The sequence below is a fragment of the Globicephala melas genome, chromosome 16 (genome assembly GCF_963455315.2).
Source record: "Globicephala melas chromosome 16, mGloMel1.2, whole genome shotgun sequence".
Taxonomy (NCBI): domain Eukaryota; kingdom Metazoa; phylum Chordata; class Mammalia; order Artiodactyla; family Delphinidae; genus Globicephala; species Globicephala melas.
Genome location: NC_083329.1, coordinates 8092914 through 8112011, shown reverse-complemented (window position 1 = coordinate 8112011; position 19098 = coordinate 8092914). Strand labels below are relative to the sequence as shown.

General features: G+C 48.0%; 1 protein-coding gene across 4 annotated transcripts in view; it reads right to left on the bottom strand.

The window, feature by feature from the left end:
* The window catches only part of CPXM2 (carboxypeptidase X, M14 family member 2), a 154912-nt gene that overhangs the window by 54875 nt on the left and 80939 nt on the right, over window positions 1-19098 (bottom strand). For all 4 annotated transcript variants that reach the window (XM_060286060.1, XM_030831987.2, XM_030831990.2 and 1 more), the window contains 3 exons: window positions 15883-15967; window positions 14749-14899; window positions 5544-5632 (listed from right to left, as the gene is read on the bottom strand). In XM_060286060.1, coding sequence (XP_060142043.1) covers window positions 5544-5632; window positions 14749-14899; window positions 15883-15967 — 325 coding nt within the window. The remainder of the gene's footprint in view (window positions 1-5543; window positions 5633-14748; window positions 14900-15882; window positions 15968-19098) is intronic.

Below are 19098 nucleotides of genomic sequence, written 5' to 3'. Positions count from 1 at the left end.
TGTTGTACATGGGATTGTTCCAGTAGACGGCCACAGCACAAGCACCATCTGATGTGGACCACACACGCTCCACTAGCAGCGTGGCCCTCAGCAAATCCTGATCAGCAGGTGACCCACTGTCCTGTGTTCAGATCAAGGACCAGTTCTGCAGACACAGAGCCACTGCCAGAGGAACATGCCCCCTGTGCTGGGTTGCCATTTAATGCCTACCCTCCTTGCCCTTTTGATGAGCTGCCAGAGGAATGTGCCCCCTGTGCTGGGATCATGACCTTGACGTTGGAAAAGGACAAACAGCATCTTCCCTGGATGCACACTTAGCCAGGGATACAGCCTCTCAGGACGGGGTGATTCTTAGCCATAACTCATTGGAGTCACCTCTTTATCCTCTACCCACCACGGCAGTATTTTTATACCAGTCACATTTTCCTTCTTGGTGTTGTGGTATCACAAGTATCTTTTCCACGCATAGGAACCAGAACACGGGCATTTGAAGACTCCCTTTAGGAAGGTTCTTGACAGTTCCCTCCGCACCGTGGCCCTCTGCAATGCTGGGAAGGATTTCTCCAGGGGCCGTGGGCACCCTCAAAAACCCAGCTGGTGAGCCACCTTGCTTATTCCCAAAGAGAGTCAGAAGATTTTTTGGAGTTTGAGTCTTAATGGTAAATGTTTGAGTCTTGATGTCTGAAGTAAGAGAAAGGGGCAGAATTTTCTTCACTGCCTTGCTGAGGAAGCATATTCATCCCCAACAAGGATGACATCACCCAAAGGAGGTGAAAACTGGTTTTCCAGGGGCTCAAAATCTTAAATATTACATGCATTGTGGCCCTCCAACGTGCAACCCTACCTAACAAAATTTTATTCCTTCGTTTTTATTGTAATGGGTAATTAAGAAAAGCGTCTAGAAAGGGCCAGTAAGGAAACATGGCTGAGAAACACTGCCCTCGAGAGTAGTGGGTTTTGTAAGATTCTCAGCGTCCTGAAGACTCTTGTCTCCTCATCTCGGAGGTGGGAATAAATCACATCCTGGGATCTACTGAATTCCTGGCTCGGTTGCTTCCCTCCTCTCCTGAAGGAGACAGAAGAAAGAGCCCCCTTTCCTAGCAATTCAGTTTCGAGCAATACATCAGCGGATCAGAGCGGTACATCAGAGGAAAATTACGTGCACGATGACACTTGCCGGAGCGGGTTTCATCTTCTCACACAAGTCACTGCAAGTGGGGAGCTATCCAAGGCTCCAGGGCAGAAAGGTAGCTGAGAAAACTGACGCATCCACTCACTGGAACATTCCGCAGCATCCAAGGACAATTATGAAGACGGCAATGAGACATGGCTAATGATCCCATATTAAGTGAGAAAATCTGGGCAAAGTTGTAACCATCCTCTGATCAAAATCGTATGAATTCTGTGAACACAGAAATGCAAACCCTGGATAGAAATGGGGGAAAATGAAAACCACTGATTCTTTAGGGTATTGGGTTCATGGAGGATTAACCTTGAGACTTTTAGTTTGCATTTGATATGGTTACAATATTGTTTATCCAATGAATTAAAATGTTAAAAAAAAAAAAAAGAAAGAAGGGAGAAGAGAAAATGTCCTCTTCTATCATCTTTACTCATTTGTCTGAGAAACAGACACTGCATCTGATCAAGTGAAAACGAATTCCAGAGGGAGGGGGAAGGAAGAGAGCCAGGGTAGGAGGCATCCCGTGGTGGGCGGAGCTGGGCTTGTCTGGATCCGCAAGCCTGCTGTCCTGCCCGGGCTTCCTGCCACCATTGTCCACCCCCAGGGTCAGGAGCTCAGCGACCCCACTGCCTGCTGCCCACGACCATCCTCAGCTGCCCGGGAAATCAAAGCCACTAGCCGGCTGCCTTCCAGCCCACGTCTCTCCTGGACTCCTTTCTACGCCTCATGCCACACACTCCTTCTCAGCCAACCAACCAGAATTTCCTGAGCATTGGGCACCTGACAACAGCAGGTCCCCAACCAAAGTGCAATCTTTCTAACCTCTCCCCAAAACCACTTCTTTTTCTCCTGCTGTGGACGGTGTCCCAGGCCCTGGGAAGCACACCAGAACCCTATCTCTCTCCAACTTATTGGGGAATCCTAGGACTGGTCAGTCCCTCTCAGAAACCCCTCCCCCCATCCTTCTTCAGACCCGGCAGGTCCCTCTCCTGGGACAGAGCTCACCAGTCTACTGTCCATACAACTGCCGGAAGGATCTCCCCAAACACAGCTCTGCTCCTGGAAAAGACCTCCCGATTCTCAGACTCAAGACTAAAGCGTCTCCTGGCACTGCCAACTGTCCCAGAAAACAGGCCGTCCCCTCCTGCCTCCACAGTCCTGTCCTCCTTGTACTCACTGCTCGGACCACCCTTCCTTCTGTCTCTTCCTGCCACAGGCCCTGGATGACGGCAGACCTCATCTGCAACCCCATCCCTTCCCAACCACCGACCCTGTCCCCCACATATCTCCCTGCAACAACCTCAAAAGTACAGTTATCCAGTACACTTTATGGATTTAAGATAAAATGACAGAGTCTCTGCCCTCGCGGTCCCAAATGATGGAGAAAGGTAACGTACATGCAGACACAGAGATGACTGAGCAATTATGAATGGTGACTCATGCTGGGGAGGCCTTCAGTGCTCAGAACAATTAACTCAATCTGCATCATAATATCAGCATTTGCCCAACGGCCTCCTGCCTCCCCCGCTTCCCCCATCCCCTTCCCGAGCCCCCGGGGCTCCCCCAGCGGGGAGAACGGCAGCTTATAAATCAGTGCTCCAGAAATAATTCTCACACGCGCTGGTCGCACACATTCTCACGACTTCCCTCCAAGCAACGGCTCTTCTGCTTTCTTTTCCTGCTCCCACGTCTGCTTCTCATTTCTGTGTTGTTTGTAAATGTCTCTCGTAATACTCGATAAACTAACATTTTTTTTTTTTCCCCTGAAGTAGAAAGATTTCTACAGCAATCTAGCAGACTCCATACAGGGAATTGCTAAAAGTGCTGGCTTCTTTCCCATCCCCAGGAGCCAGGAGTTCAAATGGCAAATCACTTCTGGCTTGAACACTCTTCATGATTGATAGATGCCCCCAACCTCCGACAGTTTCCAGGTGAGTGCTGCGGGGTCCTGAGAGATCAGAGTGGGGCCCCCAGCGTCCCCTGCAGGGGCTGCATTGCTTTCTCGGACTCCTCTTAGCTCTAACATCTACCAAGTGATGGGGACCAGAGTCCCGCAGGGCAATGAAGCACATCCATTAGCTCTCCTCATATGAGAAGGACCTCCATTCTCCATGCGGGACAACTAGTTAAAGGTACCACACTCTCTGTGCAGTGAGCTCATTTTAAATGCATTTAGATAGATTGCTTTTGACATTAACTGCACCAACTAAGTTGATATTTGCCTAATTTCTGGGCAAAAAGATGTCCCGAGATGCCCACTGAGCAAAGCTGTGTTAAGACACGAGTTCTTCATAAAATGGAACGGCGAGCAGTCGCACACACACCCGGAAGTGGAGAGCAGCAGGGATGACTCACAGACCTCAAGTCCAAACACAGACCACGAGGCAATTTCTTTAGCACATCCCACCTCTAAGTCTGTGCCGACAGGTGCCTGGAAGCAGCTGTGTGTATCTCCAATTAAATGACATGGAGACTAACCGGGTTTGTTGACTCCCTGGGATGAAGCAGAGAGCCCTCGTGGCAAAGCCTCATTGCTCCGACCTCAGGAAAGTCTCGTGCCCTTGTACCGCGTGGCTGGTACTGCTCCCTCAGCACCTATGAGCCCTCGCTTTGAGCCATGTTATTTTGGCCTCTGGTGAATGCTTGTTCATTAAACATATTTGTGAGTACATTTCTCTGTTCCTTCTCTTCCGACAGATTCTTACATGTCTAAGGGTTTCTCATTTGCCAACACTGGCCCGCGCTTTCTAGCACAAGGCTTGGGGGGAACGCTGCACAGGATTACACAGGCAAAGCACTCAGCACAGGGCTGCTTTTTTAGCCTGTCCTAAAAAACTCTTGGTCCCTTCTCCCTTCTGCACCCACTAGACAGATGTTGTCAATAGCTCAGGATTACTTGGTTTCTGTCATTAAATCTGGGGCCAATCTCATCTGGGACGTCTTTTCCTCCTAACAGTCTATAGCACTGAGAGCCATAAGGTATCAACCAGCTGTTCTGAAACCTGCCTGTATATTAGAATCACAAGGAGAGCTTTAAATAATTTAGATTCCCCAGTCCCTTTTCCTCAGGATTCTGCTTTAATTGGCCAGAGGCAGGTTTCAAGTATAGGTATTTTTCCAAATTTCCCCCAGTGATTCTAACACCGAGAATCAGAGAATCAGAATAACAAGGGGGGGTGTTACACAGTCCCTCGTGGCTCAGTTTCCCCATCAGTAAGACAAGGCCAACAACAGTCCTGCGCTCCTAGGGTGGTCAGAGAGACTGCCCATGTTAACATAGGTAAATTCCTAATGTAGGGAAATTGATGTAGGTCATATGTGAGAGCTTCCTGCTATTACTATTACCAGTGTTATTCCGGATTCTTTTCCTTCTTCGACTCTGCACATGACTATTGTCCTTAAATCAGTGATACCACTCAAACACACAGCGATGTATTTTTTTAAATTGAAGTATAGTTGATTTACAATATTGTGTTAGTTTCAGGAGTACAGCAAAGTGATTCAGTTTTATATATAGAGAGAGAACATTATTTTCCATTATAGGCTACTACAAAATATTGACTATAATTCCCTGTGCCATCCAGTAAATCCTTGTTGCTGATCTATTTTACATATAGTAGTTTGTATCTGTTAATCCCATACTCCTAATTTATCCCTCCCCCTCTCCCTTTCCCCTTTGGTAACCATAAGTTTGCTTTCTATGTCTGTGAGTCTGTTTCCGTTTTGTATATAGATTCATTTGTATTATTTTTTAGATTCCACATGTAAGTGATGTCATATAATATTTGTCTTTCCCTGACTTACTTCAGTAAGTATAAGACTCTCTTGATCCACCCACGTGGCTGCAAATGGCAATATTTCATTCTTTTTTGTGGCTAATATTCCATTGTACATACATATACCACATCTTCTTAAGCCAATCGTCTGTTGATGGGCACTTAGGTTGTTTCCGTGTCTTGGCTACGAACATTTGGGTGCATGAATCTTTTCCAACTAGAGTCTTCATTTTTTTCTGGATATATACCCAGGAATGGGATTGCTGGATCATATGGTAGCTCTATTTTTATTTTTTTAAGGAACCTCCATACTGTTTTCTATAGTGGCTGTCACCAATTTACATTTCCACCAACAGCGTAGGTGGAAGAAGTATAGTATTAAATCTGAAAGCTTGGCTTCGAATTCTGCTTCAATCACTTGCTGGCGAGGGAGGTTTCCTCTGGTCACCTGAACCCCAAGGCATTCTCAGCCTCGAAACTACAAGCATTTCCTGTGGCTTCAACAAACCATAAAAGCACAAAAACAAACACCTATGTGCTTCTGGGCACAGGAGAGATTTCTCTTTGACAAACCTGGATCTTACCTGACGCATTTCCTTATAGCTGTGGTGCTTAAAATCCAGGTCATCGGTGGTGGTCATTTCATTCCGTCGGTGATAATAGTTATTTGGATCTAGGGACAGAAATATGGTTTTGAATTCATCCACATTATTCTATTACTTGTGGTGGCTGTGTTAGGTGCCTGATTTGTGTGGGAACACAGCTCAACCTCTAGCTTCTAACTTTCGCACAGAGGTGAGAGAGCCAACTTTCAAGAAGCATCTTAAGAGTCAGAACTACCCAGTGGGGAGAGCATGGGCCTGGAGCCAGAATGCCTGGGTTCCAATCTCTTCTACTTGTGTGCTGTGTGACCTTGGATAAGTCACTGGAGTTTTTCCTTAGTGTCTTCACCCATAAACAGGGGAACACTGGTACCTCCCTCACTGGTTTATTGTTAGTATTTGTGCCTGGCAAACAGTCACACTAAATGAAGGAAGGAATAAGTGAATGAATGAATGAATGAATGAATATCACAATTGCATGGAAATTTTCAGAAGTGCGGTGGACTCTGTCACTTGCTTGCCCAGCATGCAGTCCACTTTCACCCTTCCTAACAGAAGCCCTGTGTTGTTTGGGAATCCCCTCTTCTCCACTTCTAGGAAACTGACCTCATGCCTTAAGCTCCAGGGGTCCTACATGACTGGTCTAAGTCAATCAGAACATAGCACTCCTGGCCACTCTTATTGGTCCAGACTGAAGGGAAGGACTTTAATGGCACAGAGGAGTGAGCGAGAATCTCTCCAGAGTAGAGGACAGAGAGAACCTCTGAGTGAACCAACCCTAGATCCCCATCAACCTCCCTTGGGACTTCCAATCACCTGACATAAAGAATTCCCTGAACTGCTAAGCCAGTGGGAGCTGGGGTTTCTGTTGTTGGGGCCGAAGCACCCTAACAGGCATAGTCAGGACGCATTAGCAGTGGTGACCCCTGAGGACTGGGGAGGAGATGTCTGCTCTTGACTTAATTCTCTTCCAGATAAATGGACTTTTTTCTGTAATTCCTATAAGCCGATGTCGTTTATACAACTACAGAAACAATGAGCACTGAGAAGGAAGGAGGGGCAAGGGAACAGGAAGAGCTGGAAGGGGGATGAGGGGGCAGGGACCGTTCAGTGGGCCCTCTCCTGACCTGACAGAGTCGGAGGCTTCCAGAGCCTCAGCCAGGCTTGCCATCTCCAGCCCCAGCTCCGTGCAGCCAGAAATCCCGGTCCGCGCAGACCCCTCCCCAAGGCAGAGAGCACGTGGTACTTCAGACAAGTTAACCTACTAACTCCGGAACCACGTGAGCAAAGCTGGAACCATAGCAGCTGTCTGATCCAAGTGGCTCAAGGGATAATTCTGGAGGTGATGGCGGTGGCGGGTGATGGGAGGACGAACACCAGCTCCCAGTGGTATTAGGAGCAGGGAGTCCTAACTCGTGCCACCAAGCAAGGCCGCAGACCAGCAACACTGGCTGCTTGTAAGACGCAGCCTACGCCTACTGAATCCGAATCCACATTTTAAAAAATCCACAAGTGTGAGAAGCACCGTGTTAAAGTACTGAGCGCACTGCCAGCAGGGTTGAGGTCCGCGGTGCACATCACACACATCTGCGATCACGCGAGCTGGCTGCCTGTCTGCAATCCACAGCCACCTGGCGTGACTGCCACCTGGAACCTACCTGCCGAGGGCCCCTTAAAGACTGGCTTCACCCTTGAGAACTGCGGCCACATGCGGCACGGTGAAAATCACATATAGACCCACGCACCAAAAACGACTTGGTGTTTAATATTCACAGAAGGTTTTCCAGTAACACTATTAGAAACAAATAAGCACCATTGAAAAAGAAATAATGTAAACTGGCATTCTGTCCCAGAAAGAAAGCAAAAGTAGTTCAGGTTCAGCAAAGGCCCCCAGTTATGTTCCAAGTTCTCTCCTTTGGGGAGTGCAGGCTGACCGTACCCTCCAGCAAGCCTCCTGCCCTTTGATTTCCAAACCTGTATGTTTCAAAGCCAAGGTAAAGCACATTTCACATTACTTTACACTGAATTACTTTACACTGCCGATTCCTTAGAGCTATTCAACACCCCGCCCCCAAGTCCCAGGGGCCTTTCACAAGACTCTGCTTGAAAAGCCCCTTTTGTCTTCAAGCGCAAGTTATGTCTTCAAGGTTCTTAAAAAGGACTGAAGACAAACTCAGAACTCAACGTAGAAAGATCGCCATGTTTGGCAACATCCTTCCTTCCTTGAGACTAATCAATTTGAGGGTATGCATACAAGTTCCAGAACTGACTCAGAACCACAGGTGAACATTTTCACAACCTTCAGTCTTCCACCTTTCGAAGAAATACTTCTAAACGTGTCCACTTATTCTGATTGGATAAAGTTTTATTGAGAACCTATCAGGGCCCCAACACTGTAGGTAAGGAGTGAGAAGCAAGCCCCGCCCCCCCGCCTCCCTGGGGCCCATAGTCTACAAACCCACCCCGTCAGTCAGCCAAACCCACTGTCCCCTTCTCTCTTCTGTGGACAAAAGAATCCCAGTCTCCTGTGGGGAATCTATTCTAGATGCTTCCAATGGAATAGCCTTGCCCAGCACTCACAGGTATGGGCGTGTGATCCAGGTTCAGCCAATGAAAACACACGTCCTCTGGTCACAGCCACTGGCTCAGAGATGGTCCCAGGATCCAAGCTGGGCTGATGAGACGACTCCTCCCAGAGCTCCTCCCCATGAGGGTCTCCTGCTGGCGTCACTCACATGGTGGATGAGTTTGGGGTGTTAGTGGCCAAGCTTCCTGCCTGCACGGTGGTGGGAGAGGAGCCCTGACTGCACAAGAAGGCCCTGAGATTGCAGACCTATTCCTACCTGAAGCCAGAGTCAGATTTACCCCGGGAATTTTCATTCCTGTGAGCGAAAATTTTCCTTCTCCCCCGACCCCTCCCAAGGTAATTTGAGTAGGACTTCCGACATTTGAAACAGAAGTCCGGATTTAGTCTGCAAGGCTTTTATCCTTGCAGATGGAGCTCTGGAGAATCAGTCTCCTGCTTCCTTTCATGTGGCTGGTTTCATATATCAGATGTACTGAAAACCAGCTGATTCCTTCTGGAACACCTTAGTAATGGGAATAGACAAACTGCAGGCGGGGCACATGGAGTCTAAAACTGCCCTCCCAACATTACGTCTCTTATTCGGTGACTCAAAGTCCTGTTCCGTCCCAACGGGGCTACTCATTAAGCCTCTTTGGGGTTGAATGATGGCCCCCCTCCAAAAAGATATGTTGCAGTCCTAATCCCCAGGACCTTAGGACGTGACCTTATTTGGAGAGAGGGTTTTTACAGAGCTAATGAAGTGTACATGAGGTCCTTAGGGGGGCCCTATTCCATTATGACTGTGTCTATCCAAAGGGGAAATGTGAACATGGAGAGAAGCACGCAGGGGACACCATGTGACAGTGAAGGCAGAGATGGGGGTGATGCGTCTAACAAGCTGAGGAATGTCAAAAGTTAGACAGCAAACCACCAGCAGCCGGGGGAGGGGCACGGAACAGACTCTCCCTCATGGCGTCAGAAGGAACCAGCGCTGCTACACCTTGATCTCAAACTTCTACCTCTAGGACTGTGAGACGATAACTTTCTGTATCCTAAGCCACCTGGATTTTGGTACTTAGTTACGGCAGCCCTGGAAACGAGTCCACACCTGAACGTTCCCAGCTCCTCACTGATGTGGACACTCGCTATTCTCATCCCAAATCCGGGACCAGCTCACTACACTATGCAGACCAAACCCCATTCCTGGACATCCAAGGGGACACCACCATTCTTGGACCGTTCTGCTCAGCTGTTTGCTGCTCTGGGGGTTGGGACCTTGCTTTGCGGGTGCTCAGCTGGGAGAGGAAAGGCTGTCTTTCCTGGAAAGGGGGCTCACTGCAATCTACGATCGCTAGTCTCATGACACGCTTTATCCATAGAGACATTGCAGATTAGAGGTTACCCCGTGGAGGGGGATCCAGAAGTGATTACTCAGTGGGTCCAGGCTGGTTTTGGGTCCATGACAAAGTTCTGAAACTAGAAAGAGCCAGTGATCATACAACCTTGTGAATATACTATCACTGAACTGTATGCTTTAAAAAAGCTTAATTGTATGTTATGTGAATTTCACCTCATTTAAAAAAAATATTGCTGGCCTCCAAGTGCTCTCTGAGGACTAAGGGGGATACCAGAAACGCAGCCACCACAGAGCTTTCTTTCCCTGCCACGAGGCCAGCCCCTCACCCAAGGAAATGCCCATCACTGTGGCCTTGTGACCTCCCGAAGCCCCGACACCCCCAGCACGGAGCCCTGAGCACAGATGACCTGGTACCATATGCAAACAGCACCAAACCCCTTCTGCAAAGAGCTGGCTCCCTAATGAGAAGAAGTCGCACTTGTCCAGCGCCATCTGACTGTTCTTATGACAAGGTCACTCCAAAAGGGGCAAGGGGGAGACGTGGACCCCCAGGCAGAGCTCATTATGATCTTAGGTCATTACTGTCAGTGCAAGCATCAAACCCACAGCTCCATGTGGCTCCGAAGAGGGAGCAGCACATCATTCATGCTTATTTCCTTGCTGCCCCGCCTCATATAACCCCACCGCATAGCATCTCCACCACGCTGCTTGCGTGAGTCCAGGAAACGCTCTGATTTCTTGGCTGGCGCACCTTCTCCAGGAAGTCCCAGGGCCAATCTGCGGCCTGACTGACAGGAGAAACTGTCAGGAAAGACAATTTTCAAGAGTGTTGCTGTTTATACAGTTTCCTAAGATAATCAACATCAGGCAGTTGGACAAGAAGAGAAATCACACGTTTATTTAAACTCAGAAGGGCAAGATGCCTTCTGCGACAGGGGGGACAGGCTGCAGCCAGCAAGCCTGGAGCCCCCTGAACTGAGAGGGATTCACTGGGGAAAAGACGCCGCCACGCCTCCCCCACTGGACAGCGAGAGCTCTGGGAGCAGCAATTGTGGCATCTTAACTTAGAATCCTTGGGCCCTGACTCCGAACGGGTGCTCCTGAAGCGTGTGATGATGAATGAATGAGTGAGGAATGAACGGATGGATGGATGGATGGATACTCCCATCAAGTTATGTAGAAAGGGCTAGTTACAAAAAGACAGCACTTTCTAGGGCCCAGGTGACCTCTGAGAAGAGGCCCACTTTATGCCATGATGCTATTACCTTATCACTACGGTGGAACAGAGAATGGAGGGTAGGGTGGAGCGAGTGGTAAATGAAAAGCACATCCTCAGGATTGAGGATAATTATGGAACATTATGCCGTCTTTGGATCTGTTAGTGTACTGGTTTCCTAGGACTGCCATAACAAAGTGTCATAAACTAGGTAGCTTGAAATTTCTCCTCTCACATTTCTGAAGGACAGAAGTCTGAAATGAAGCTGTCAGCAGGGCCGTGCACTTTCAAGGCTCTCAGAGAAGATCCTTCCTTGTATCTTCCCAGTTTCTGGCGGTTGACAGCAATCCTTGGCTTGTGGCCTCATGATTCCAGTCTCTGGCTCAGTCATCAAATGCCTTCTCCCTGTGTGGCTCTGTTTTCTCTTCTTAAGGACAACAGTCATTGGATTTAAGGCCCACCCTAACCCAGTATGATGTCATCGTTAACTACTCACATCTGCAAAGTGCCTCTTTCCAAAAAAAGGTTACATTCTGAGGTTCCACGTGGACATGAATTTTGGGGGGAGTGTGGCCTGACTTGGTGAAGAACAGTGGAAGGTAGTAAAGCAAATAGATTTAAAAGGTCGTTGCGGTTATGCTGATCCAATAGAACCCATCCTTCCCCCAATTTATACAAATTGTTGAGAGGGGGTGGGGCAGGCTGAAACATTATTACAGTTCAGCGAGATTGTAGGTGGTCTTACAATTAAAACATTTTCTCAGTGGCTTATGAATGGAGGGTATGTGTAGTCAGAGAAAGGAGACACAGCATCTCAACGGGTCCTGGCCTGCCCAAAGGGATGATTCAGGGGCGATGCCCTTTAGCAGCTCCTCCATGCTTGAGGGACACAAGCTCCTTTCCACAGATCTTTGTACAGCTCACCACAAGCTCCTCTGGGTCAAATTCAAGACCCTGGACCGCTTGGCACTGTGCAGAGAGAGGACAGTTGCTCAGACCTGGTGGCCAGGAAGACGAGGTGGGAGGAGTGAAGACTTGCCCCAAAGAGGTCAGAGTCTCACATTCATAATAGAAGCTGCAGACCAGCACCAGGGGCTCAAGCATTGCCACCGCCTGCCCTGCAGAGTTATTTCCCAGGACCCTGGGCACAGTCCTGTCACCCTGTGGGGAAATCGTGTGCAGAACAAGGAGCTCTTTTTTGAACGAGGCAGAGCACATTGCAGTGTTGTTTGCAACAGCAAAATACCTGAAAACCACCAAGGCTGTGATCTGCAGTTCAGCTGGCGTGTGTCTTCACCTGAATTCTTCATTATTAAAAATTTATCTTACGAAGCTCTCCCCAGAGTTTCTGATATGCATAGATCCTTAGTCCAAAATGGACAAGTCCATTCAAATTTGGGGAAGAGGACTTCCTTTCACTTTTTAAAAAAATGAACAACATTTAAAAGATTTGTTTGAATTGAAAAATTTTTTTAAATCATGGTAAAACACACATAACATAAAATTTACCATTTTAACCATTTTCAAGAGTACTGTTGAGTAGTGTTACATATATCCACACTGTTGCAGAAACAGATCTCTAAAACATTCTCATCTTACAAAACTGAAATTATAACCATTAAACAACACTCCCCCTTTTCTATTCGAGCTTTAAAAGTCCTATTAATAGACCATGGTATAGTGTAATTCATTTTCTAGTTCAAAAATTTCTGGACACATTATTCATGAAGACTTAAAAAGAATCTTCCCCTTCCTCTGCTCTCACCTGAGAGTCCACAGGAAGACAGGGAAGACAGAACAGAGAAGAAGCAGAAGCAAAGGTAAATGTTTTCATAAACAAGAGTTCCAGGAAGATAGACTCTGGGCGTTTGCATGTAGAGCACAAAGTCACCTTGGGTTTGAGCGGCTCAGTTGCTTGGGTCACCCCTGCCTTTGGCCTCGTTAACTTGCATAAAGGAATTGCGTCGACAACAAGGCAACTGAGCAAGGTTCAATTACCCACGTGGACATGGGGCCCCTGTGCCACCCCAGGCCCTCAGATGTGACCACCGCTGGGCGGCATGCACAAAGGCCAGCTCCCCTCTGGGCAGACTGCTAAGTAACTTCTAGAAGAAAAATGGCCCTAAGTATTCAGGGTTGGAAAATAGAACCATTCCAAGTCCATACTTGAAACCCATCCAGGTTTCACATGGTAATTCTGTCTTTGTGTTTAAATTGCCCCCAGGACCTATCTTCAAACATACACCAAGAATAACTTAACAGGAAAATATTTATTTCATGAGACTCTCACAGGCTGCCCTTTGCCCTTTACCAACAACAGATGAATTCCCGCCCTCAGAGAGAAACCGTGACCCTGCTTTTTAAAGCAAGCAGACCAAGGCTGTGCTGAGTGACCTGGCATGAAGAAGGCCTCACAGACCCCCGCCTACGTCTGTGCCTGTGGATGCAGTGAACTCAGGAACGCCCAGCAGGCCCTGGGCGGCAGCAGGCGACTGTCACCCCAGGCTAAGCCAGCCACAAAAGGAGGCCCGGATCCCAAATCTGGATCGTCCTTGGAAACACATACTTCCTTTCCACCAGCAATCCCAGCCACCGTAACCTAATGTGAGCAATAATCCCATCATTTACACTATAATTTTGGACGCGCACAATGACACAGAAACAAAGATACGCACTGTGGGATTCTGTAGAGAATCAAAACACTGGACACAACTGAACTTCTAACTATAAGAGGCAGTTTGAAAACATGAGATATTGTCCGCAGACTAGAATAAAAGCATCCACAAGACAGATGGTCTCTAATAGTTTAAATGACATGAAAAAAGTTTGCCGTCTAGTAAGCACAAATATATAACAAAGAATCCGTCTGGTGTGAGGGTAAGTAGGTAGGTAGGTAGACCCATCTTTCTCACCAATACAGAGCGTATGTTCTACAAATTCATACTTGGCAAAGCAAGATCATGGATATTACGGGATTGAGGGAAAAGCAATAAACGACATAAAATATGCTTCGAAAACTCAGTAACTGTAAGTTCACGGTGTGGGGGGTGGGATGGCTACAGAAATAGCGTGACGGATATAGCGGCACCTGAGACATCAGAGCTGGTGGTGCCCTTCCCCTGGCAGGGGGAATCCAGAGGTAGCAAGGCCTGACTCTCACTAGACAAGAAAGCTGAGGCTTTCCTGGGGGAGAAAGTATAGGAGAGAGAAACTGAAGCTGTGCTCCTCGTTCCCTACGGCCTGACTGTGGGTGGACAGGAAAGTGGAAATTCCTAGAGGCCCTAGTGAAGGGCCTTAGGAATGTTCTGGAGGCCAGCTTCCTTCCCTGGAGATGTCTGGACAGGATGAAGGGGCTGCCACATAAGGCTCCGTATGCACACGAACTCGTAAGTTCTGAAAGGCCGACAGAGCACCAAAGCCAAACAAGATCGGCCTGTCCAGAGCAGACACCAGCAAGGGTCCACGTGCGAACTCAAGCCCCCATCTTCCTGCCACTCTGCGGTCGCACCCGGATACCACGATGTGAAGACAGGGCAAGGGGAGCACAGCCGAAAGGAGCAAGCATTTTCCCAAAGACACAGGCATCCAAGCGAAGTTACTTTTACGGAGAGACTATGGACATGGTCAAGTTTAAAATTAACTCCTACCACCTCCTCTACCCAGTGTAGCAGGAGCAGTCAAGGGCAATTAAACGTGTTACCAAAAACAATGTGATCTAATTTTTTTTTTTTTTTTGCCTGCTTCTGAGTAGCAGCTTTGAGTGAATTTTCAACCTTGCAACATATATCATCTTAAAATCCCAGTAGGCAAAACCACAGCTGACGCATTACTTTAATACACCAAATGTTCACGGCGTTTCTGAGTGGGGTTATGGGAGATGTGTGTTTATTGTCTTTTTGTTTACCTATGTTTTCTAAATATTCTGCAACAGATGTGGTATTTTTTTACATGAGAAAAAGACTGTGTGGCTTATTTTTATTCACCTTGCTGGCTAAGCACCTGCGCTCCGTCAGCACTCCTGCCCTGCAGGAAGCACGGGCAGACTCACCTGGCAACGGGCAGCCGAGGATCTCCATCCTCATGCAGATGCTCCCATTATCGAACCAGGACCGTGGGTTTATGCGAATGTAGCGCGCCACCATGGGGACGGGCAGCTCGTTGAGGACAGGAATCTCCTTTTCACTGTTTCCTTCAAATATCTACTTATGCACAAGGGGAAAAAAAGAGAATCTTTTAGAGCTTGATTATCAAGGCATGAAAGAGTCAGTAATTCACTCATTCCACAAGATCTCGAGCAACACCTAACGTGAGCTGGGCATTGAGGGGGAAGGAGAAATGGATCAGGCCTGGACCCTGCCCTCAGGAAGCCCCAGTCTAGTGGGGCGGGCAGGGAGGAGGAGGGGCGTTATATTTAGATGTCATAGGTGAAATCTATTAGTGCCATGGCAAAGAGACATCCACAAAGCTCTGGGATGTCAGAAGAAGGAAAGGACCAGGCAAAGCTTCAGGGATGAGGTGTCATTTGAACTGGCCTTGAAGGAAAAGTCTTTAGATGTGTGGGGATGGGAGGGATTGTAAAGCAAAGGAAGCAATGGCTGGAGAAGCCCAGAGATGGGATTCAGGAGAAGAGCAACCATCTCCCTGTTACTGGAACACAGAGGAGTGTGTGCAGGGTTGGGGGGGTGGGCGGGGCGCGGTAAGTATGATAAAGAAGGTTGAAATGGAGGCTGCAGTCAGATCTTGGAAGGCACTGGATACCATGTTTGGAACTTGCACTTGAGAACCCGAGGAAGAGGGTGATAGGATCGGAACTGGCTAACCCGGAGGGAAGCGTGGAGCTGAAAGACCAGGGTCGTTAAAGAAAGTTCAGGAACTACTATAAATGACTAGCTGTGCAGGTCCCAATATTCCCCATGGGCCGCTGACCTTCCAGGGCTGAGTTGTGACTTGTGGAAGAGACCGAATTCCAGCAGCTCTGAATTGGAGCCCTAAATGTGGGCCACTTGGTTCCGAGCTTCTGGGTACGGAAAGGGGGTCATTATCCATCAGACTGGATGGCTGGTCTGGGTTGACACAGAACCAGGCAACATCCAGGTGCAAACACTGGTCGGGTGTCCACTGCCTCTGCCAGGCCCTGCACAGCCAGACACCAAGGGCGTGGTCGGAGGGAAAAGAGACTCACCATGTCTCCAGATCCATTCTTAACAGTGACCCACGTATGGCTGTCATTGCTCACCATGACCTTATAGGAGGTTACCCAGTCACTCCTAAGAAAAAACAAAACACCATTGGGACTACACACTTCAAAATGTTTCCCTCTTCCATGCAGAGGTGCAGCAATAGAGAAAGCAGGTCCCAGAGGTGGACAGTACTGGGTCACACCCTGGCCCCCACTGCTCATCCTCCTGTGGCCTTGGCCAGGTAACAGACCCATCTAGGCTACAGTTTATTCATCCACGAAGTGGGAATTATAAGAGCACCAAGCTTAAAATATTAATGTAAGCATTAAATGGTTTCATACCCTTTAAACACTTAGGACAATACCTGGCCCCCAGTAAGAACTAAACGTTGGTCATGCACATAAACGTACACAAATAACTTACATATTTGTTTATGCTGAACATTTACGTCACACACAGTAGTAGAGTTCCACGTGGGAAAGAAATCTCAGCAAAAGCGGCAAGTTGGCCTAGAAATTTCATTTGGAAAACTGTTTGGGAACATAACAAACTAGATCCCACCAACCACAGAAACAGCAGCCTGAGTCTCTAAGACACACGAGGTTTCTCCTGGGCTGTCACAGCCGTGCAGACAATTCTCCCACCCCACTCCACAGCCAGCAATAATCCAGTGATATCTGGGCCCCAGGCCAGACCCCTTTCATCACATCCTACTGCACAGAAATTACTGAGGGGAAAAGAGCCAAAAGTTGACTTCCCAGAGTGGAGGTCAATTTGATAAGCAAAAAAAAAATGACTTTCCTGCGGAAAACACATTTTTCAGCTCTGCCTCAGTTTTCTTTTTTTTTTTTCTTGCGGTACGCGGGCCTCTCACTGTTGTGGCCTCTCCCGTTGCGGAGCACAGGCTCCGGACACGCAGGCTCAGCGGCCATGGCTCCGCGGCCAACCGCTCCGCGGCATGTGGGATCCTCCCGGACCGGGACACGAACCCACGTCCCCCGCATTGGCAGGCGGACTCTCAACCACTGCGCCACCAGGGAAGCCCCTGCCTCAGTTTTTTATAACATTAATTGTTAAGCAACATAGACAAGTCTTCCTGAGCGTCTTCCTTTCAAATTTCTTAAATATTGGAACTAAGCACCAATGTACTAATCTTTTAGAACATTCCACCAGCTGAAGCATTTGGAATCCTTGTTTTCCTACTGTGAAATCTCCTTGGACTCAGGATCCAGACAGATCCCAAGAAGGTTCTCAGTTTCTAGTCCAAATCAATACTGTCTAGTAAAGTTTGTTTAGAAAGAGCTGCTGGCTCTATTCATTCTGAATTGCCTGACTCGTTCAAAAATTATTTTTAGGTGCTTTTATATGTGCTTGGAAGCCAACCCTCTGCTGAACTTTCTCCCTTCTCTCACCTGTCCACCAGCTTTCTGTGACTACCTGCTGGGAGCCAGGATCTATCAAACAACGTGCTCCTCCGCAGGAGGTTACGGACTTGAGCCCACGCCTGCAGATTAAGATGTGCTAAGCACGCCTTTCGAAAGGCCCCTCAGCAACAGCTCAGGCCCTTTGCACCGGAAAATGATCCTCACCCCAAACGGCAAACTGTTTCCAACATTCAAATTATTTCCAAATGACTTGCATCTGCAGTTCCTTTGCCATCTGTTTTTCTGCTGATCACACCCCACAGTGACCCAGAGAGGCAGTCAGCAGAGGTGAGGGGTGGCAGAGGTGAGGGGTGTATCCCTCACCCACGCGTGGGTGGAAGTGATGAATTTAGGAAGCTTCTCAGTCAAAAGAAGCACACAAACAATAAGAGAGGGGTGGAAAGAAAAATTCAAACAAGTCCTCCAAAGAAAAGGGGAGAGAGAAAAAAGGAAATGCAAACCAAGTAATAATTTCTCAAACTTAAAAAAAAACAAATATGGACAAATCCAACACTTATGTTTGAAGGGTAATTAATGATGTGGCTCAGCCCTCTCTTCTGAACGGCAGACCTACATCACATCCTTCTGCCTAGCTGACCTCTCCACTTACCGTCTCAGCGATGTCTCTAATTGAACCCGCCCAAACCAACTGATTTATTTCGTCCACTCTGTACCTCAACCTGGGACCCCCTGCCTCAGAAAAAGTACTGCCATCTACCCAGGGCAACAAAATCCCAGAGTCCTCCTTGGCCCCCCTTTCCCTCTCTCCCCTACAGTGAAACCATCACCAAGTTCTGTCAATTGTACCTTCCACATCCTTCTAGAATCTCTTCACTCCCTCCATCTTCACTCCCACCACCCAGCCCATTCTCTCTGGCCAGGACTATTGCAGTTGCTTCCCACTGGTCTTCTGAAATGTAAACTGTCCTCCAATCTATCATGCAGTCAGAGGTTTACTTTTCTAATGAAATACTAATATGTCACCTCCTGCTTAAAGTATCAGCTATGTTAGTATTAAGACCAAATTCCTCATCATGTTCTATAAGACCCTTGCTTACCTCCTGTTTTCCATGCTCTTTCTTTCAATTCCTGATACTGATTATACTCTCTCTTGCTTCAGGGCCTTTGCACATACTGTTCCATTTGTCTGGACTCCTCTTCTCCTGTTCTCTGTCTGCCTCTAAACCAGCGGTCCCCAACCTTTTTGGCACCAGGGACTGGTTTCGTGGGAGAGAATTTTTCCACGGACCGGGGAGGGGGATGGTTTTGGGATGATTCAAGCGCATTACATTTATTGTGCACTTTATTTCTATTATTATTACATTGTAATATATAATGAAATAATTATACAACTCACCATAATGCAGAATCAGTGGGAGCCCTGAGCTTGTTTTCACTAGCCACTCACTGATAGGGTTTTGATGTGTCTGCAAGCCATTGATTTGTTATGGTCTCTGTGCGGTCAAACCTCTCAGCTAATGATAATCTGTATTTGCAGCCACTCCCCAGCGCTAGCATCACTGCCTCAGCTCCACCTCAGATCATCAGGCATTAGGTTCTCATAAGGAGCGCGCAACCTAGATCCCTCGCATGCGCAGTTCACAGCAGGGTTCGCGCTCCTATGAGAATCTAACGCCGCCGCTGATCTGACAGGAGGCGGAGCTCAGGCGGTAATGTGAGCGATGGGGAGTGGCTGTAAATACAGATGAAGCTGCTCCGCTTGCTCGCCTGCTGCTCACCTCCTGCTGTGCCGCCCGGTTCCTAACAGGCCACGGACTGGTACCGGTGTGAGGT